At 36.7% G+C, this 22,124-nt stretch overlaps 4 protein-coding genes and 1 long non-coding RNA gene across 5 annotated transcripts; 3 read left to right on the forward strand and 2 right to left on the reverse strand.

The window, feature by feature from the left end:
- Nucleotides 1-1,051: 1,051 nt before the first annotated feature.
- On the forward strand, nt 1,052-3,142 carry LOC121752140 (60S ribosomal protein L7-1-like). Its single transcript, XM_042147050.1, has 5 exons — nt 1,052-1,407; nt 1,765-1,862; nt 1,942-2,079; nt 2,670-2,772; nt 2,854-3,142. Exons 1-5 carry the CDS (start codon nt 1,219-1,221, stop codon nt 3,067-3,069), a joined length of 744 nt encoding a protein of 247 aa, XP_042002984.1. The 5' UTR covers nt 1,052-1,218; the 3' UTR covers nt 3,070-3,142.
- Nucleotides 3,143-3,296: 154 nt separating this feature from the next.
- LOC121752142 lies at nt 3,297-4,767 on the reverse strand. Its single transcript, XR_006040264.1, has 2 exons — nt 4,496-4,767; nt 3,297-3,867 (listed from the first exon to the last, which is right to left on the reverse strand). It is a non-coding gene; the product is annotated as an uncharacterized LOC121752142 (long non-coding RNA).
- A 2,785-nt stretch (nt 4,768-7,552) lies between these two features.
- Nucleotides 7,553-12,553, reverse strand: LOC121752137 (peroxisome biogenesis protein 3-1-like). The gene is made up of 7 exons (XM_042147046.1): nt 12,370-12,553; nt 11,934-12,095; nt 11,648-11,847; nt 11,423-11,553; nt 10,053-10,180; nt 8,284-8,511; nt 7,553-7,990 (listed from the first exon to the last, which is right to left on the reverse strand). The coding sequence occupies exons 1-7, from the start codon at nt 12,372-12,374 to the stop codon at nt 7,738-7,740; spliced, it is 1,107 nt and encodes a 368-aa protein (XP_042002980.1). The 5' UTR covers nt 12,375-12,553; the 3' UTR covers nt 7,553-7,737.
- A 2,462-nt stretch (nt 12,554-15,015) lies between these two features.
- LOC121750301 lies at nt 15,016-17,919 on the forward strand. Its single transcript, XM_042144820.1, has 4 exons — nt 15,016-15,334; nt 16,760-16,942; nt 17,047-17,106; nt 17,504-17,919. The coding sequence occupies exons 1-4, from the start codon at nt 15,101-15,103 to the stop codon at nt 17,786-17,788; spliced, it is 762 nt and encodes a 253-aa protein (XP_042000754.1). The 5' UTR covers nt 15,016-15,100; the 3' UTR covers nt 17,789-17,919.
- Nucleotides 17,920-19,033: 1,114 nt separating this feature from the next.
- LOC121750127 (protein DETOXIFICATION 16-like) lies at nt 19,034-21,701 on the forward strand. Its single transcript, XM_042144589.1, has 8 exons — nt 19,034-19,387; nt 19,740-20,284; nt 20,415-20,501; nt 20,572-20,628; nt 20,745-20,983; nt 21,073-21,191; nt 21,290-21,376; nt 21,464-21,701. Exons 1-8 carry the CDS (start codon nt 19,112-19,114, stop codon nt 21,521-21,523), a joined length of 1,470 nt encoding a protein of 489 aa, XP_042000523.1. The 5' UTR covers nt 19,034-19,111; the 3' UTR covers nt 21,524-21,701.
- The last annotated feature ends 423 nt before the right edge of the window (nt 21,702-22,124 follow it).

The raw sequence follows: 22,124 nt of genomic DNA on the forward strand, positions 1-22,124 counted from the left end.
GTGTGCATTGTTGTTTCTTGCGTTGTGAATTTGGAATTGCATTTGAGTTTGAATACTGCCGATTCATTTCACAGCTTATGTACTATAAATGCAAGTTTGAATATGTTTAATTAAATGATTAAAATTCAACAACTTATTATAAAAAAATGAGTGCTTTATTTCTATTGTATATGTATGTTTTACATTATGTGACAAGGACCAACTTCGTAGGAGTATAAGTATATTATAGAACTATAGACTGATTTATATTTTGAGCTAAATTTGGTTAAACAAATATACACCACTTTTAATAGCTCTATGTACATAACATGTTCGAATACATATCACTTTCTTTCACACAACACTTTTCATATGAGATTTGGACCATTTGGTCATGTAGTGATATAACACTTATATTTTGTAATCTCTTAATTTAAACTCATTTAATTTTAAGTACAATGAATTCTTAGTCTTATTCCAATTCAAAAGGTCGTGGATATATATTGCAAATATAATTACAAAATCATGAAAACAAAATTGAAATTAATAGTAATTGATGTAGTAATTAATTAATACATCCGGAAATCAATAAGACATCGTCGTTAAAATATTACTACTACATAAGCTTTTATCATTATCCGACCCACATTTTAAGACACTGAAATTGTTATTTACATGTGTATTTTAACATAATTTGATGTTTTCCAGTAGATAATAAAAAAAAATAAAAAGTTCAATAAAAGAATGGGAAAATAGTTTGAATAATCGGGCATGATCACATTTGCTTTTGGCACATCACATTCATAATTATCTATCATCTAGCTACAGTCAGAATTCAGTAAACTAATAATTGTGGAATTTCCCACCCTAATCGTCTGTTAATCACTTCCCCTTTTCAAAATTTGTTCGATAATTAATGTGTATATATAAATATATAATACTCCTATTTTGAAATATTGTTAAATTTATAAGAATCTACTTTGGGTAATGGGCTTCTTTCAAATGAACAGATTGGGCCTAAATGAAATACTTAATCCCATTAATCGAATTGAACTCGGCTCAACTTCACACTTTATCCTTCCTCTCGGTTTATTAGGGTTTAGACAGGACTCCCTCTCTTAACTCTCCCGCCGTCGATGCTGGAACGTCTGCCGTAGTTCCTCGAAATCGATTGTTTCTCTTCCAATTATTCTCTCTTCTATTTGCATTATCGCTAATTTCGTCGAGTAAAATACAAAAATGGCGACGGAGGAGGCGGCCCCAGCGGCTCTAAATTACATACCGGAGGTTGTGCTGAAGAAGAGGAAGACTAATGAACAGTGGGCAGTTAGAAGAAAACTCCAGCAGGAGGAGAGGGCTAAGCGTCAGAAAACCGGCAATTTTATCATCAAGAAGCCCGAGCAATTCATCCGAGAATATCGCGATAAGGTAAGAACACTGCCTTTGCTATTTTTCGTTTCTCTCATATGTGTGTTGTATAATTGTATCTTCCAAGTCTGCCGATTTTCTGGATGTTCAAAGGTGAAAGTTTATGTGTGTGTGTGTTTTCTTCTTTTTGTGCACTTATATGTTGGGATATCTTTGGTCGATTGTTTAAAGTAGAAGGTATCTTAAATTATAAATGTTAGTATATCGTTTGTCTTTCTGTGTTAAAACTTGGTTTTGATGTTGTCATGAGCTTGCTGTAAACAATTTTGTTGAAATATGCGAATTTGATTTTCCTGAAGAGCTTCATTGGTCATGTATAAGAGTTAGGGTTGTTCATATCTGCTGTTTTGCTTCCAGGAATTGGACCTAGTTCAAATGAAGAGTAGGGGGAAGCGAATCAGATCAGCATCAGTAACACCGGAATCCAATCTTTTGTTTGTCATTCGCATACGAGGGTCAGCTTAAATAACCATGCTTGTGTTGCTTGTTGTTTTTGGTTTACAAGTGTCTTGAGTGTCGAATTTTTTTTTCCAGAAAAACTGACATGCATCCAAAAACTCGGAAGATTCTGTATGCTTTGAAATTAAGGAAAATACGGACTGGAGTATTTGTGAAGGCTAGTGCAGGAATAATGGAAATGTTGGAAAAGGTGGAGCCGTATGTAACTTATGGGTATGTCATTCGCATATTCCTATCATACTTTGTTTTTTTTGCTTTAGAAGTCCATTAACTATCCTCAATAATTTAGATTCACAAATTGGAATTCTTTGGTAACTTTTACAGAGCAACTATTCATTTCATATGTATGTATGGATGACGGAAATGTGCTATTGAAGTGGTAAAAGAATTGATGACTTCAAGGCCAAGTCTTTTGCCTATCCTTCTCCCATCACATGTGTGTCTTAGTCAAATAGAACATTTTTTTACTTTTGTAGCAGTATGAAAATTGTGCTTTAGTTATTGTATCATCATTGCTCATAACTTTTGCAATAACTGAATTTGATTCTCTTGAAGCCTGGTGCTTAATCAGTTGTAGACATGTGTTAAGTCTTAAATATAATACCTTGCACAACGTAATGCTAAACATCCTAAGTCAGTTCCATGATGGCTACCATCTTTCTTGTGCTCCCATTTCTTTCAAAGTTTGCTTCTTTTTTGTCCAGCTGAACAGTGAGCTTTCTGGTGAAGAAAGCTCAATTAATTTCCTGCAGCAACTTAGTTCTCAATTCATGAGTCTGAAGCATATATTGTTTGTGGTGTAGATATCCCAATGTGAAGAGTGTAAAGGACTTGATCTACAAGAAAGGTGTAGTAAGAGTCGGCAAGGAGAGGATTCCTTTAACCGATAACAACATTGTGGAACAGGTACAGCTAGTTATATTTGTCATTTCCCAGTGGATCGATCGGTTGGTAAGAAATTTTAACACGATAATATTCTTGTTGCAGGAATTGGGTAAGCATAGCATCATATGCATAGAAGACATAGTGAATGAGATTGTTGTTGTTGGTCCCCATTTCAAGTCAGTCACCAGTTTCCTCTGCCCCTTTGTGCTGAACAATCCGGAAAAGGTGCTGCAAGGAAAGAAGAAAAGGTTCGAAGATGGAGGAGATTCTGGAAATAGGAAGGATAAGATAAATGAGTTGATCAGCAAGATTAATTAGCATGAGTATTGGTTGTCGGTCTTGAACTTGGAAGCTATTTAATTTTAAAATTTTGTTTTTGATCGGGATTAAATCTCATACTTTGCCTCTGTTTTAGCAGCTAATGTTTTTGTGTTTAAGTCATATATTCTAAATTGAGAATTTGATACCCCATGAATTCGATGTATTTTTTTCTGGTATAGAATAAGCAAATTAATTAACGTAAAACATAAATGGTTTCTTCTCCAAAACAACAAAGTATGAAAATCATATTTTGGTGATTAAACCACTATAAAGATTAGCAGACAGATTATCTCATTTGATTCAAGGAAAAAAAATTAGTAACGTTAGTTGCTAAATCTTCAGGCTAGCACAAGTTTCGCAGCTGCCGCTCGATGGAAAACGGCTACGACTGGTTGGCCGCTGTATGACGTTCTTTTCTGCTTCTTCATTTCCGTCGTTTCCTCTCTACTCGCGGCTGGGACTCGCTACCCATTCCTCCGCCGCCGCAGCATTTGGATCGGATCACTCCTATCATTTGCTGCCGGCGCCGCTAAGGAGTTTGCCGACGAATTGGGCTATTTCAAATCAGCTGGTGCATCTGCCAAGGATGCGGTTGCTGATTTGATCGGGATTCTACTCGCTGCAGTGATTCTCTGCCTGCTCAATTACAGGGCATCAGCCTCCCGGGCCGGGGCTAACTGGCCGGATCAACACCGGAGCTTGACATGGTTTGAATTGGCGTGGACGGCGTCGTTTTGTGTGTTGCTGCTCATGGATATAGGTGAATGTTGTTGTACGTTGGCAGATTATTGAGGCCTATGAATAGTTAAGGGATGAAACGGTTAAGAGACGGATAAGAGACAACGTTGCAGATTGCCTAAAGAAGGTAAGATCCAACCACAAATCCAAAGCAAATTTACTACCCACTGAAAACAAACACAAAAACATAGGAGACAAATCTACCTAAACTATTGAACAAAAAATGCCTCAATTCAAGAATTTGACTTTCACCCACAACCAAAAATAGCAAAAAGCCCATTTTAAAAAGGAGACATTTTCATGATTTTCAAGAAATTCAGTTTCCATACAGGATAAAATGAAATGTCATTAGACTAGAGTTGAATATAACAACACAAGTGTCAACGGAGAAACAAACCACAAAGCAACAAAATTCTAAAACATACAAAAGCATTAGGAGGAGTAGCTACAAGACTGAAATTAATTAAGAGTGTAAATATAAATTAATTGAAGGCAAAAAATGTAGAGCCCCCTTCAATCCAAAGAAGGCTCAAACATGGGCAACAGAAGCTCCTGACATATACAATCCACAAATCATTCCAATTTCTATAATTTTTTTTTTATGGAGCTGAGGAATCCATAGATCAACAGCTTGTTTTTCCCTGCAAGATCTTCTATTGGACTTCAAGGAGCTCTACTTCCATACCTCAAATTAGAATAGAATAGAATATCAAAGCTCTTTCTTGTGAAAAACATGGTGATATCAAAGCTTAAAGCAGATATTCTTAGAATAAAATATCTGAAATAAGCAAGAAAAAGAGAAATTAGGGCTTTCTGCCTTGAAGAAAGAAATGAAGACCAAGATATTTTTTTTCTAGCCTTTAGAAAACGTGGGTTTTGAAGTAACCCTTGTGAGTGAGTGAGTGAGTGAGTGAGATGGGTGTGAGGAGCATATATGGAGGGAGGAGGCAATAGAGATAAGAAGAGAGTAAATAGGGATAGGGTATTATAAATTGGCCTTGGTAGTACTAGTATTTTACAGCACATGAATTAGATTCCATTCAAATTAAATTCAAACTGACAAGCACTTGTTTTCGAAGCACATCACCATCTCTGAATTTAACGTTGCCTTCATTTCTAACATTAGCTTTGAATGCGTGCAAAGAGTGGTAGCTTTTGGTGTAATACCATTGAATTTTACTGCACTCATTTCCTTTAATTAAATGTGTCACGAATTGCAACATGAAATGCATCACGAATTCTAGCATTAGCAAAGAGTAAAGATAGAAAATCCTTTTCCGATGATGCAAGAGATGGTGAAATAGTTCATGAAGTCCCAACAAGCCCACCAATCGACTCACACACCTAACAAATATCATAGATATAACATGTTTCATAAACTAACTGCGAACTTGATATTATGTGCGTTTTTTTAACTTAATACTTTAGTCGTTACTTTTAACCAATACCTTTTAGGTTTATACATCTTAATTTCTATTTTGTTGATTATTAATTTAGTGGTTACTGATATGGTAGCTGAAAGTAAGATGTTGTATTTAATTACACGAACGAAAAAAGAAAAAAGAAACGTGTGCACATAATTATTGACAAACTATAACTTTTATGTTTTATGTCTAAAATGTGTGGCATGTGACTGAATCCTAAATGCAATGGATATATCATGTTATATTTGTCAAGTTATAGACATGTTACACTATTTAACTAACTACTTTAATTGAAAGGGCGTATTAATCATTTTGATAATTAAGGTTTTTCTCTCTCGGTATAATAAAGTGGTGATATTATTAAATCACATACATGACAGAATACACATAAATGGGGAAAAAGAGAAACAAATCCTTGGATTTGCGGCCACTCAATCCAAGAGAATTCAATGAAGTTTTCTTCTTCCCTAATCGCTTCCGCTATGGATCGTCAATGTAAGTTTTCGATCCAATAACTACTCTAGTTAAATTACGTGAAATACATGTTGTTCAAAGATACCGTATTATATATATATATGCTCTTGAGTACTTGAATTGTAAATTTATAACATAAACTTCATCCATCGGCCCCACAAATGCAATCAATTATCACTGACGGAGTTCTTCAGTAATCTTTGCTTCAACTCTGGGATTGGGCTTATGATGGAGTAAGGCAACGGTAAATCTGTCACTAACTTTTCCAACTATTCATGTTCGTTGATAAAAAATTTTTGATACAAGCCAATGTCGGTCAATAATCCATCAATAAGATTGTTTACTTGCAATTCCCGAAGATTACCAATGATAAATCGTGTTGCAAAAAATGAGGCAATTACACTTTTTTGCTCTGTATTTCTCTTACTAATACTCATTAAAACCTATATCATTACAAAATTAGTCTATTTGTAGGGGATTGATAAAGTATATGTACTTAATTTTATAATAAATGTGAGTGATATAAAATTAATTAAAAGTAGTAAAAAGAATTGAATAATATTCACGAATAATAAAAAATATCAAATTGGAATTGTTAATTTTGGACAGAGAGAAATTTTAATATACTAAGATATATTTACATTTAAATAAATTTGAATTTAATGCAAATGGTTGAAGATGTATTAAGGCAAATTTCAAAAATGTAAAGTTTAAAAATCGTTTATCAGCATTTTAAAAGTTCATCCTATATATTAAATACCGTGTCTAACATTATGGAATTGGAAACTGCATTAAATATTAGTTGCCGTGTTAACATAATGGAATGGGGAATGCCATTCTGTATTTTGCGATATATATATCACATGTGGAATCAGTATATCCCTAGGTAAACATTTATCTTTACTACTACTACCACTACTACTATTTTTTTTACTGCGTAAATGTTATATTGTTGCAATAATGAAGGGTAATTTTTTTTCGAAGCGGATAAAGTTTAGTGTGAATAGAAGAAGCGTTTGTTACTTGTGTCACATTTAGTTGTTAAAAAATTTAGAGTTGCTAATATATTAAAAGAACAGTTGGCAGCGCGGAGCTGTGGTAATCTTGAGGTCACGGGTTCAAACCCCGCCACCCACTGGAAGATTTTCAGCCTTAAGCCCGGTCGAGCAGGATTAATCGAAGGCGGATTCGTTACACCTGTGGTTAAACAAAAAAAATGAATACATTGTACATGAGCATAATGTCTCTATATTTTAAATTTAATTACAAATTAATTTTGATATTATTGGTTATATTATTATGTAGGAATAAAAAAGAAATGGTATGATGATTTCGAGATAAAATAATTTCTTCAATATTACTATTTTTTGCGGACGGTGAGGTATTTTTTTCTGCACATATCCCTTTAAATAGCTCCCTCCGTTCTATATAAAATAGAGACTTTTGGGATAAAATATATTTTAATACACAATTGATAAAATAAAATAGAGATAGAATAAAAAGTAATTGGAGTATTGTTAATGAAAAATTGAGCTCACCTAATAAAAGAGAAAGAAGTTAGCAAAATAGAATAAATTATTTTTATGGAACGGACCAAAACAGAAAGGGAAAAAAGTTAACCAAAAAAGCCCACCTAAATAAAATTCTAATCCACCTAAATAATCAGCCATGACTCATTTTTGTTCCCGAATTATGTAAAATGGAACATAAATAATTTTTAAAACCCACAATGCGTTTTTTGCTTTTGCATGTATCTGTAGATGGCATTTAACATATTATTTCATGAGAAATTTAAACTGGGATACATAAAAATAATCAATACTAGTATTTCTTAAACAAAAAGCTGTTGCAAAAAAAAGACTATAAAATCACCAATGAAACTGAAATTAATTAAACAAATAGCCCTGGGTTACATTTGCAAGAAGATATTACAACAAAAAATGTCTTCTCTTTAAAACCTTGTACATCATCACCACATACTTGAATTAACTTTGTCATGTTTCACATAAACTGAGACGGTGATTCTGCTCTATGCGGGCGTGCTCGAGTATAAAAGGGTGAAGAATTGTTCGACTTCAGGTATGTTCCGAATCATTTGGATGTACCTACCTCTGTTCGATTCCGTAAGAAGCTGTTGAGCCATAAGAGCTATCCTCGGCACGAGTCTGGCAAGTGGCATCCCGGACATCAAATTGTTTTTGCCGCAATGGCTGTTTAGATCCTCCAAGACAGCATTCACCACTGCTCTTAGAGATATTTCGACAACATTGGCAAACTCAGCACTGTCCGAACAAAGAGAACACATAAAATAAGGACATCATCATAATGTAAATTCAGCATCTGTTAGAGAAACAACACAAGGAAGAGAATGCAAATTTACAGCACAAAGTAAGACTAAACCCAACAACAGCAATGTATTGAACGTATTCAAAAGGAAGCACTGTACAATTTGGAGGTCCCTCGCTCAGTTTTTCTTAAACATCTCTTCAAATGATGGATTTGTAAAACTCAGATGCAAAAACAAATACATAGTGTGCAACCAAGTTCAATAAGATGCTGAAGTCGAAAGCTGTACCTTGACAACACTGCGCGTGTTTCCCCAATGAGCAACTCAAATTTTGTAACATGTGAGATATCTGATCCACCGCTGTTGGATGGCGCAACAAATTTGTAAACATCGCCATCTTCAGGCATCAGATAACCCACCCACTGACTGGGGCTATGCCTAATCATTAAAGTCTCCAATATGTGTATAATAGCATCGTGAACTAACATAGTGCTGAAGATATCTTTCAGGTGTTTTCTGCAAATAAAAAAGTAATATCGTATAATCACTTTTGATATCAAAAACACTTATTGCCTGAGATGACTAGGATTCAAGAAACAATGTAATAGGAATCGGGCATGGTTCTCAGACATGGAGACTAAAGAGTGGTATAGAGTATCCAGATGCTACCTATTCGTAGTGTCAGATCAAGATTTCAACATATACACTGGAGCTTAAGGATATCCACATAACATAGTCAAGACTAAACCAAATGCCTTAAAGGTGCAACAAAGAACAGCGAATTAAAGAAACTTCATAAAAAAGCAGCAAGGTAAGCACACATAAAAGAACATATATATATACATAAGACTGAAATGCCAGAATACGGACAGCAGAATAAAAAATAACTTTCAACTAGTTGAGTAGCACATTATGATTATAAGAGTACAAGTTATAACTCACTCTCTAGATTATATAAAGAATATTGAAAATCAAGGCATAGTAAAACTATTCACCACCAAGTGAGCAAGTTCTAGTAGCACTGATCTTTAACCCCAAAAATTCGTATGGGATATTATATCGTCTGCAACTCCATAGCCCATAAAAGGAAATTGGAAAATAATACTCTTCCACACTAACTCAATGGGTTAACAAGTGAATTTGTTGTTTTTCCAGCCGTGCTATAAGCTGATGTTTAAGGTCATATGCTAATCAGGTTCCCAAGGTGGGTACAGCTACCCATTGCATGCCAGAGTACTTTATTTTTTCTAACTTTCTTTCTTCATCGACAGCTAATTCCAACCGTGCTAAAGTTAAATTTGAAATTTAAAACAGATTTATTTGAAAGAGATAAGGACAAAATTACAAACTTAATCAATATTGCATATAACTCGTATCTTCGCTTATAGATGGAAGTGTCAAATTCGTGACATGATAGATATCACATAGATTTATTACAAATGAGGAAAAAATCCCAAACAATTGCATTATTAATAATCTATCACTACAATAACAGAATGAAGAATATGCATACTGAAAATTTATAATTGTAAGTCGCTCGGAGATTAAAACCAGAAAACTCCAATTCTACCTAATGATTTCTCGAGTTCTTAAACTTCCTGCAATTATCATAAGAGGGTACTACACACAATTGTCCCATTGATGACACCTCTTAAAGATCAATTCAGATAAGAACTAAATAGATTTAAAAACCCAATTAAATAACTCTTTATAAATTCCAACTGAATCAGCTGTTCTTTAGATCCGCTGCCTTGGCATAATTACAGCAAAGATGTGAAATTCCAGGAAATAAACAGTTCAATTAGATGGATTTCAAAATATTTTAAATAATAAATAGTCACAAGATAGCAATAGTTTAACCATCTGTCAAGTTGTGATGCCTTTTTGCAAGAAATGCTAGAAAATATAGAAAAAAAATACAATATGAAGAGCAGAGAAGGCATATAGATGAATAGTGAATGCAATGAAACAGCATAAACCTAAAATTTAGGAAAGTTTTGGGGGGGGGGGAATGAAATCTTTAATCTCATATTACATGCATAGAAAGGCATACATACCCCTTGAGTACTTCTGATGTCACAGCCTCTGTATCAGATATCAAAGAAAGCAGACCACGATTAGAAAGATAATCAGCACAGGCCAAAAACTGTTGTTCATCATTCTTGTCAATCATTTCAGCTTCATCCTGGATCACATAGATGAGCCATTCTTATATATACATAAACAGAGTAGGCTACAGCATTAATAAGATTACATATGTTTAGCACCATTAAAAAGAGATTAAGAAGTAGATGAAACATATCTTGAAATACAATAGACACACAAGGAACAAGGAACATATAACATTGGACATCTCCAATGCAGATGTAAGTAAGTACTGTTTTGGTGGTTATTGGTTAAAACAGAGCCATTATAAGAAATGTGGTCTGCACACAAATGTTAAATTCATAGCTTAACTGTGGGGGTTGGGTATCTTGCAACTTCTACCACTCAGAGAAAAATTTAGCACAAAAAAGTAATTGCTCCGTCCACCAAGAGCGTGCAACAATTGCCTAATCAGGCTTCCCGCATCCAGTGTCCACAAAGAGTGAGAGCACTTCTAACAAACCACACTGCTTATGATTTACTCTATTAATACTCCTTATTCACAAACAATGAACCATGACCCACCATCTTAACCCACTATTTTCCCTGGGTGAGACACTTCTACAATAACAAAATATCTACCACACATTTTATGAAAACCGGTGCCATACTTTTGGTGGAAAGAGGAATAATATTTACTTAAAACATTGAATTATCTTTGAGAGAGTGTGGTAAATATGACCCACGTCAAATAATGAGCATCAACAATATCGACTGCTGTTAATGTGACTGCCACAGGGCTGGTTAGAGCACGTTTTGGTGAAAAGCGGGGTCTTCTCTGTTTTATAATAACAACAACCATATACCCTTCCTAAAGCATGGTCAATCGATCATATTAAAGATTCATCCAATATCAACTTGGGTTTGGCGCATCAGATATCTACTCATACTCATATCAACTAGATTTTGTTCTAAAAAATTGTACACTTAACAAGTTGGATAAGTCTACCTAAAAGGTTATGAATAATAAAATGCTCGAGAGATGTAATTTGTCTGTCCTGCTACAGGGAGACCATTGGAATAATGATTCAAGTCACTTTGAACATCAGACATATAAAACATAAAGTAAATATAAGAACCGGCCCAACTATAAGACGTTTCTGAAATATTTTCTAGCATAAAGAAATTAGCTTGATAATAATACAACATTTTTGAAGACACATGGCACACAACACATAAAACCTTCTCCTCTACAAATAGGCCAGATTGGTAATGCTTAACACACATCAATTGGTAAAAATAAAAGTGTTCTCAATTTTACTAAAGATAGCATCATTCTTACAAGCAGATGAGAACTTCCAAGACCTCGTGCCGTGTCAATATATAGATGTCTCCCTAAGATATTGACTTGAATCCTGATATAGAGGCACAGCATAGTCAACGCCCAAATAGATGATACCATTTTTGTAAAACCTGTAAAACATCACAGCCAATGGATAAAAAAAATTAATGAAATGGTCTAGATAAAGACATACAGGTTACATGAGCGAAAGTATTTTATACATACTCAATATTTTAAGTCTGTCCCATAGTTCAAGCTTCTCTGTTTTGGTTAGAGCAGTTGCTTGGTCCTTTCCTTGAATTAATCTCTCTGTCAAAGGTGTGAGGTCCAAGCTCTCAGCCAAATGAATATCTAAGTAATGCATCACATGAGGCATCGTTGCCGTGTCGGCTATTCTCTGGACGCTCTGAAAATGCGCTTGTATTCTACCAAGCAACAAAAAAAATAAATGAGTATTAAGCTTCTTTAGTAGCAATAACAAACAAATGCACAAGGGTTAGCTGATCTTAACTGGGCTTTGATGAGCTCCTCGCTTTCTCTCTCATCAGCAAGCTGCCTCTGCAGAGCACTAAGACTACGTCTCCGAGCATCGTAGAGCTTGTACAGTACATACCCGCCCCCAAAAGCTCCAAGTGCAACATACACTTTTCTCTTATGCCTCCTCCAAAAATCCCTATCACCACGCATTCAACATAACAACAGCTAAGAAAATTGAATAATTTCTCACAAGAAAAAAGGAAGCCCAGTGTGGAAATTAATCAAACAGTTGGAGCTCACCAATGGAAATTAGAATCTGAGCCACTAACTAAATTTGATGGGAATCCCACAATACTAAACCAAATTTAGAAACTAACATACATAGTTGAAGCATTTAATCACGCATTCTACACACAAAATTGGGAAAACGCTATACAAAAACACAAAAAAAGGAAAAGAAATTGACGAACCACATTCGAACTGTGATTTTTAATCCCTAAATTAGTTGGTATAAGCCCAGACTTGGCCGGTGCTTCCTTCCCCTTTCGAGAAATCAAACGAACTGAGTTACAGGCAACTCAAAATGGAATCTTGGTAGTTCTTTTAACTGTTTAGGTTTGCACTTTGGAATCTGAGACAAGAAAAAGAGTACTTCCTTCGAGCCATATGATTTTATGCAGTTTTATTTTGCTTGTTAGCTAAAGAGAGAAAAGTAGAGGAGAATAAAGTAGAGATAAATAAGTTTTCAATTTTAATAATGAGTCCTTTTTGTATTGAATAAATTAAAAAGAAAAATGAGTCATCTTTAATTGACGGAGAGAGTATTTAAGTTGCTGCAAAAATCTCACTTTTTTATGTGCATATCAATATCAAAATTTTTATCTAAGTTAAATATTTAATCGGAATCAATAGTCCATACATATTTATTAAATTTCTAATTAATTATATCTAATTGATTATTTTTAATAAAATGAAGTTGAGAGTACAAAACATAATAAACCAATAAACTATTATATCCTACCCATTAAAAGCTTGTATTAATCTCACCCTCGACCAAAACAATATGCAAGTTTGAGTAAAAGTGATTAATTAGGGCATCCACAATGGGGCGCCCTAAGGCGCACCGTATGACGCACCACACCAGCAGTTTTATCCTCCTACTCTCACCTGCAATGGGGCACCTTAAGGCGCGCCCTGTGGCGCGCCCTATACATTTTATTTTATTTGAATATTTAAATAACAAAAAATTGGGAAAAAACTTCATTTCATACATACAAAATTAATACATTACAATACGAATTAAAAAAAATACGCAAACTCAACGACGACGGTTACAGGCACACACTTCTTCAATCATGTCGTTCATGAGTTGCGCATGATCTTGTTGGATGCGCATTGAGGCTTGTCTAGCTAGAACCTCGTCGAAGCCCGACGGCAATCCTCTAGCGGGGGCCTCGGTCGCCATGCTGGACGAGCTAGATGCACCGTCATCATCGTTCCACTCGGTGATGCTCCCACCTTCATGCTCGACTATCATGTTGTGCATGATAATGCACGCATACATGACGTCGGCGATGATTTCCTTGAACCAAAGACGAGCCGACCCTCTCACAACTGTCCACCGTGATCGGAGCACACCAAATGCCCGCTCGACATCCTTCCGCATCGACTCCTGCTTTTGCGCAAATAAAACCATCTTCTCACCCATTGGGCAGCTGATCGTATTCAGAAAACAGGCCACCGTGGGTATATGTCATCGGCCAAGTAGTACCCCATGTGGTATCGGCGCCTGTTGGCAGTGAAATCGATGCTCGGGCCGTTGTTGTTGCATTGCTCGGCGAAGAGGGTGGAGGAGTTGAGGACGTTGATGTCGTTATTCGACCCGGCTACGCCGAAGTACGCATGCCAGATCCAGAGCTGATGGTCAGCGACGGCTTCGAGGATCAAAGTCGGGTGGCTGCCCTTGTCTCCACTAGTGAATTGGCCTCTCCACGTCGTCGGACAATTCTTCCACTCCCAATGCATACAGTCGATGCTCCCTAGCATCCCAGGAAAGTCGTGCGCCGTCTCATGCATCTTCATCGGCCCCAAGCAATCAGCGACAGTCGACTTGCGCAAATATGTGTCGTCGTAGGCCTCCACAACTCCCCTACAAAATCTCTTCAAGCACTCCCGGGCTGTTGTCTCCCCGATGTGGAGGTACTCGTCGAAAATGTCCGCTGTGGTGCAGTATGCCAACTGACGGAGTGCAGCCGTGCACTTTTGCAACGGTGTAAGGTCGGGTCTGCCGATGTCGTCTTCCCGATACGTGAAGTATTCATCACGTGACGACAACGTCCGGACAACGCTGAGAAATAGGTAACGCGGCATTCTAAACCGCCGGCGGAAAACAGTCGATCCCCACCGTGGTTGATCGGCAAAATAGTCTTCAACTAGACGTTGGTGAGCTGCCGCGTGGTCGCGTCGGACAGACGTCCGACGTCGAATAGGCATGCGCATCTGCTCCGCGGCCGCGACCATCGTCCGGCGATCCCGCAATGGGGCGTCCGATGGCGCGGACGATAGGCCATCGTCCGCGCCCATCGTCCGCCGAGCCTACAATGGCGCGGACGATAGGCCATCGTCCGCAGTTGTGTCCGCGCTACAACCAAAGACGATGCATCGGGCGTGGACAGGGTGCGGACGATGGCGGGCACCCACAATGGGGTGGACGATGACACGCATTGGGCGTCCCATTGTGGATGCCCTTAGTATTATTGTCCTTTCTTTAAGTTTATTTGATCTCAAAATTTCATCAGATAGTAACTAAAAATAATATTAAAGCTTGTACCACAAGGGCACTTTAATTAAGATATTTATAGCGTTTAATCCGTGCAAATTCGACAAGCAAACATTTAATACTGTAATTAATAATCATTTTTCATAATTTTGCAGTATAAAATGACTTATTTAATTAATCAAATTAAACGGATTTGTACTATTAGTCTCAACAACTTATTTAATTAATCAAGTTAAATTGATATGAACTATTAGTCTCAACCACTTTCACCAATAAAATGTAAAGTTTTTATTGTTGAGTTTTCATTTGATAATGTTCATAAAAACCTGACATGTGAGATGTTAATTTTGTATAGAGCTTGAGAGCATATTTTGATTTTTGAGGCAATTATGATAAAATGAAAATTGTGAGATATCGGCAGTATGTGGGTGGCTATGGCTTATTCTCTTCTCAATAGCTTCACGGCTTCTTCTCCTTCACACTCCCCCACGCCTTCCATCTGCTCTCTTCGCACACCCTTCAACCTTAAACTTGTGCACAAAACAACTACTCCCACATTCTCCTCTCTACAACGTCTCAGAGCTACTGTTGATGGCGAGCCCCAAATCTCCACCACACCATCACTTATCGCCGAGGAACAACCACAGCTCGATAAGGTGCTTATTTAATTGCTTTTACTTTCTCTTGATTTGCAGAAACTATGGTTTGTGCTGCTATCCCTCATTTCAGTCGTGGCACCATCACTTTTTTATGTCAATGTTGATTGAGTTTCTCAATGGAACTATTTGGAAGCTTTTTAGAGTAAAGTAGTAATCTTGGTGGAAGGAATTATTGGAAAGAATCACAGAGAATTGGGATTAGGAGACAAAATTGAAAACTTTCAGTTTAGAGCATCCACAATGGGGCGGAGGATAGCCCGCCCGATGCATCCTCCTCGGACGATGACCAATTTTTTGCATCCTCCGGCCTATCCTCCGCCCCATTACGGTGGATAAGGACGATAGGTCCGACGATGCACACATATTCATTTTTTTATTTCTTCTATTTATATAACCACATTTTTACTTCATTTCACAACTTTCCACTCTCTTCCTTATCTCAATTTCCACTCTTCATACCTTCCTATAGTTATAACTTTTTTTAATTAAGTGAATGTAGGATTTTCCTTTAATTTATGGTGTTTTTATATTTATTTTGCTAATAATTGACACATTTGAAAACATAAAAAATAAAAAAAATTAATACAAAATAGTAGTTAAAATTATATTTATAGGGCGGGCTATAGGGCGCCCCACAGCAGATGGATGGGGCAGAGGATAAAATGTTGATGTGGCGGAGTATAGGGCGCCCTATAGGGAGGGCTATAGGACGCCCCATTGTGGATGCTCTTAGATGATTTTGATCATTTAGTCTGTAGTCTCTTGTGTCAGCTTTGATGAGGTTTTTTTGCAAGAATCCAATTTAAAATGATTTATGAAGAAGTGAGTCCAAGGACAAGATGTCTTCACTTTGAATTGAATATGAGATCATCAGATTTAATGAAAGTAAAGGAAATGCAACACCGATTCCTTCGATGTTTTGCGCATTCTTTTGTGAAAGACCTTGCAAAGGAGCACACCATGTTGCCTTATAAGTGTTTTTATCGCGAGGGGAGCACCCTTCGCTTCTCATTTTACCTAGTGCTTGCTAGAGTACCACCTTTATTCACAATCTCTCGACCTTGTCCATATCATCCATTCTGTCTTATGCATAATAATAACCCAATAGTCGAAGCATAATTTCATTAAATTTAGGCTCAAGAATACATTGGATATCCAGAATGTATTTACTTGAGACTTAGTTTGCCCAAAATTTTCAAATTCAGCAGCTAGTACTTCATGTGAGATGGAACATTTTCTTGTAACTTCTTCAAAATCTTGGTTAGAAAATTGTTTTTGTATATATTTCTCTATGATTCAATGTTCAGTTCACATTATATTCACGCACACACAAGTATTAACCCGATGATAGCACAAATCACCGCTAGTCATGAGATATTCGATCTTACTACTGTTTAAGTTACGGATATCTATTCTGTACAGGAAGTAGAGGAGTGTGTTAGAGTGCTTAAGAATGCAGCTAAAACGAGAAAAGTTCCACAGGAAGAGATTCTCAATGCCTTTTCTGTGATTGAGAAGGCAAAGATCGATCCCTCTAGGTTTCTTCAAACACTAGGAGGAACGGAGTCACCAGGAAGAACTTGGATGCTCGTTTTTACTGCTGAGGTTATTGTTACAATGTTACTTTTATGCACTTGTTCCGTCACTACTTTATCGTGTGTGTAGGCTCACATTTCTTTTCTCTTTGGTGCTGATATGATAACCGGCAGAAGAAGCTAACTCGCGGTAGATATTTCCCGATCACAGCCATCCAGCGATTTGATGCAGCTGTGAGTTTCTGGACCCTTTATGTTTAACTATGTTTGCTGTCATTTAAATGATCAATGGTTTATATTTGCTGGCTCTGTTTTGGGTTAATTTCACACCGTTCCTTTGAAAACAACGTTTCTTGACATTAGATGGCATTTTTACTCATATGGCCATTTTCTTTCTATAAAACAAAGTCTTAGATATGTTTTCCACACTTATGATAGACCACAAAGCCAAAAAAAAAAATCTGTCAATGAATTTACTCTTTAAATGGATGTTAATTCCTCAACTTCTTTGTCAATTATTTTGGGTGGCCTTAAAGATGCTAGTAGTGTAGCACAAATAGTTTGTAAAAAGGGAGAAAGACTGCTCTTTATATTTACATGTATGAATATTTTTTTGACATGAATATTTTAGGGAAAGAGGATAGAGAATGGAGTTTATCTTGGCCCTCTTGGATCACTGAGCTTTGAGGGCAGGTTATCATGGAAGAAAAGAATACTTGCCTTCATATTTGAAAAAATCCGGATAAAAGTAGGGCCGCTCGATCCATTTCAGTTTAGTTTCAAAGGAGATGATGAAAGGGAGCCAACCAATTCGGATCCATTTTTCATTTGGTTCTATATTGATGAGGAAATCGCTGTTGCCCGAGGCAGAAGCGGGGGAACTGCATTCTGGGTCCGCTGTAATCGTGTTGGCTAGTGATGCTTTACGCCTTGTGAGTTATAATGTCTTGGTTTCTTGCTAAATGTATAGAAACATATACATTCATTCTCTCTTGCTATATTTATTTGCATTAGAAGAGAAATGCAAGTTAAAGATTATTTCTTTGATGTTGCCTTCTTTATCTTCTTTTGATTTGCTGAATTTGTTTTTTGAAATCTAATATAGAATCTCCTATCATAATCCTTGATATATTCCACTGCAGGCTTGTGTCAATGACTCAATCTTATTGAAAATTATTGCAATCCAAGGCTTTTTAAGCAATGTGATAGGAGTATTAACTTTTTCGTCTCCAAAAAATAGAGTTAATGACAAGTATTTATGTTTATGATCTTCCTCTTATGTTTTCTTTTTTCTACATAAACGAGTATACTTGTGTTGCATTTTGCTTCATTTTCAACACTACTTATATAATGGTTGATAATAAGAGATATAGTTTGACCGATATGATTAAATTAGTAATAGTGTAATTGACCAAAATCAAAGAATAGAAATCGAATTTTGATTAGTGTGGTTTGCACGAGAGAAGAAGTATTATTGAGGTGGATTGACGAAATATACTTTTGATTTGTATTATCAAAACGGAATTTTGGGTTCATGAAATTTTTTTATAGAGAATTTGAATTTAAATTCAAGTAGAATTAATAATACAAGATAACGACTAGCCAAATTGGTTGGCCATTTTGGTCAATCAACTTAGACAATAAAATTAGACTCACACATATATGTGAGCCTAATTTTTTTTTCTTTTTGCATAAGTTCGGATACACTATCTCAACTTCATTTTAATTATGTTATGTGATCCACAATCAACACCTTATTTTATAACTCAACGATCATACATCTCTTCCTTTTCACATCATCATTTTCCCTAATTTGTGCACTACACTATACTCCCTTACTCTAATATTCATCCCATCCCATACAATTAACAAATCATCAGGATTTAGTTACAAAATGAACGTACCATTTACGTAATAAAAAATGTTATTCAGTTTTTTCATTTTAGTCCGTCCATGAAATTTTGTCCACTTTGTTTTTTTTCTATTTTTGGTAAATGGTCTCCACTATTAACTCATTATACTCATATTCTATTATAAAACTAATATATAGTATTAAACTAGATATTATAAAAACAAAAAAAAATGAATTGATATTCATCATGAGCTTTATAGTCAAGAAGAGTGTGCCCGGAAGTTACTAATTCCATTCAAAATGATTTTCCGTTCCAAGAAAATTTGCGAAATGCATCTATATATATAGCGACAATAGCAGTTGCAATAATCAGGCAGCGGTGAAGAGATGGAGAGCTATACATCCTCTCTTACTCTGAGGACTCCATTGACTCAAACCTCACAAAAGATAAATGGTCTCACTCCCATCTTTGAAAGCAAAGAAGCTTTTTTGGAAGAACTTAGAAAGCAATTATGGCTGGCTGGACCTCTGATTTCAGTTTCTCTGCTGCAGTTTTGTTTGCAGCTAATTTCTGTTATGTTTGTCGGCCATTTGGGTGAGCTCGCCCTCTCTGGTGCTTCCATCGCCACCTCCTTCGCCTCCGTCACCGGTTTTAGCTTGCTGGTACATAATACTAGTATACTGCTTAAATAAGATAGTGATTGCACAAATCTAGGTCTCCAAAATGTACAAACATTTGTCAATTGGATTGATTATCTGAGCATTCACTGCAAAATGATGCAAACCATCACCCTGCACTCACTCACATTGCTCCTTTCTCTCAACTTTTTTTGTGTGATAGCTCATAGGATATGATGGATTGATAAAAAAACATTCAAGTTAATCCACTGTTTACTTTAATGGATTGATTAATTTGCTTATTCAACCATCTTATATTTCCTGTATTTTACAAAAACTATCCTACCATGTTTTGTTATTTCCAACATAGAGTTTGATTTATGTCCTACTCATCTAGATGGGAATGGCGAGCGCTTTAGACACACTGTGTGGTCAGTCATATGGAGCCAAGCAATACCACATGCTCGGAATCCACGCTCAGAGAGCCATGTTTGTTCTTCTCCTGGTATGCATACCCCTCGCCCTAGTCTGGGCCAATACCGGTCCCATCCTCCAAGCATTAGGTCAAGATCCTACCATCTCCATGGAGGCCGGGACCTATGCTCGCTACATGATCCCCTGTGTCTTTGGATATGCCATACTGCAATGCCAAGTGAGGTTCTTGCAGACTCAGAGCATTGTGTTTCCAATGATGATAAGCTCCGGGATCACAACTGTGCTGCACCTTGTTGTGTGTTGGATTCTTGTGTTCAAGTCTGGACTTGGTAGCAAGGGAGCTGCTTTGGCTAGCTGTGTATCCTACTGGCTCAATGTTCTGCTTCTCTCTCTTTATATCAAGTTCTCTCCGTCTTGCTCCCGGACTTGGACCGGATTCTCAAGAGAAGCCCTTCACGATGTCCTAAATTTCATCAGACTAGGCCTCCCTTCTGCAATGATGGTTTGGTGAGTGATCAGTCGTACAGCAAAATATCCAAAAATCAAATAATTAAGTGATTCAAACCTTAATACAAAAATTCAGCTTGATGATCACATTTAGGGGTTTTTTTCACTGAATGTTTGGTGTGTTGAACAGCTTGGAGAATTGGTCTTTTGAGATGATGGTTCTGCTGTCTGGTCTTCTTCCAAATCCCGCACTGGAAACATCTGTTCTTTCCATCTGGTAGATTTTCGGTTGAAGTTATGAGAGAATATACTTTGTTTTGAGACTGATGTTTTCATGTTTTTCACAGCCTTAATACAGCTGCGACGGTTTGGATGATTCCGTTTGGGCTCAGTTCTGCTGTCAGGTAAATCAAACATGATGCATTGTTGAAGATTGTTTGTTAAGAAATGAAAAAAATCAAGAGTATGTTTTCTCTCTCGAGCATAGTTCAAGTCTTCCATTCTTATGTGATCAATGCAGCACACGAATATCAAACGAGCTTGGTGCCGAGCATCCACAGGCAGCGCGCCTAGCTCTGCACGTGGTGCTAGTAATAGCTCTCACCGAGGGCGTTGTAGTCTGGCTGGTTCTTGTTTTAATACGCAATGTGTGGGGATATGCTTACAGCAATGAGGCAGAAGTTGTGACATACGTAGCAACAATGATGCCTATTCTCGCTACATCCAACTTGATAGATGGCCTCCAGTGTGTATTATCAGGTATCAACCTCCCTACCACAGAAGTAATGAAATACGAAAAGGTCGTGCCAAAATTGAGGGCGTTGGTGGTGGTTTGTGACTTTGTGCAGGTGCTGTCAGAGGATGCGGATGGCAGAAAATGGGGGCGTTCATCAACCTGGGATCGTATTATCTTGTGGGCATCCCGCTGTCCATTCTGCTAGCTTTCGTTGCACATATAGGAGGAAAGGTGTGGGCTTGAAAGATCAAAGATGGGTATAGATAGATACTTATAAGGTTGAGTATTGTGACTGATAAGGGTTGGATTGTCTGTTTGGTGCATTGTAGGGTTTGTGGATGGGGATTATATGCGCGTTGGTGGTGCAAGTCTTCTGCCTTTCGATCATCATGTTACGGACTAACTGGGAACATCAAGTAAGATGAATTAAGACTTTTAAGATTGGTGTGATGTTGTTTTGTTTGATTCATTGTTGTTGAATTTTGTGTTGTTTATTTGTGCAGACAAACAAGGCCAAAGAAAGAGTCTATAACTCCACCATTCCAGTGGAGGTCTTACGCTGATGATGGAATTGGAGGCCAATGTGTTTTTTTGGAGGAAGTTAGTTGCTTATTAATTTGCTTTCTGGCAAATATCGATTTTGTAACATGATATTCATACAAAGTATATTCCTCAAAGTGAACATTTCCTAATAGATTTATCAATAAGAGATGGCTAGGATCGAAAATTTCCTAATTAAAACATTTACATTTTCATCAACAAACATATAGCCCAGAAATGCGGTGCGCTCATACGGATTCTCAGGCATCAAGATCGAGCTAAGACTCGACAACAGGCTTGCTTGTTTTCGTGTATCCGACTCGACAAGTCTTCTTCTACTAGTTCGTAGGCATGGGAATTAAATTTAAGCTTGAGTATAAGCTGAATGATTAAGAAATCATACTTAACAAATAGTTAAAGTGGAGAGAAAGTAAAGTAAGACTTTATATTATTATCTCTTAACTTAAACTATTTATTAGTAGTATTATTTTTTTAAAAATGAGTACTTAAAAGGAAAAGCCTCTAGTACGGACGGAGGAAGTAAAAAATTACACACTTACCATTCAATTTAAACATCTATTATGCATAACTATTATACGTATTTTAGAGCTAATTAATTAACAA

The sequence above is a fragment of the Salvia splendens genome, chromosome 10, assembly GCF_004379255.2.
Source record: "Salvia splendens isolate huo1 chromosome 10, SspV2, whole genome shotgun sequence".
Lineage (NCBI taxonomy): Eukaryota > Viridiplantae > Streptophyta > Magnoliopsida > Lamiales > Lamiaceae > Salvia > Salvia splendens.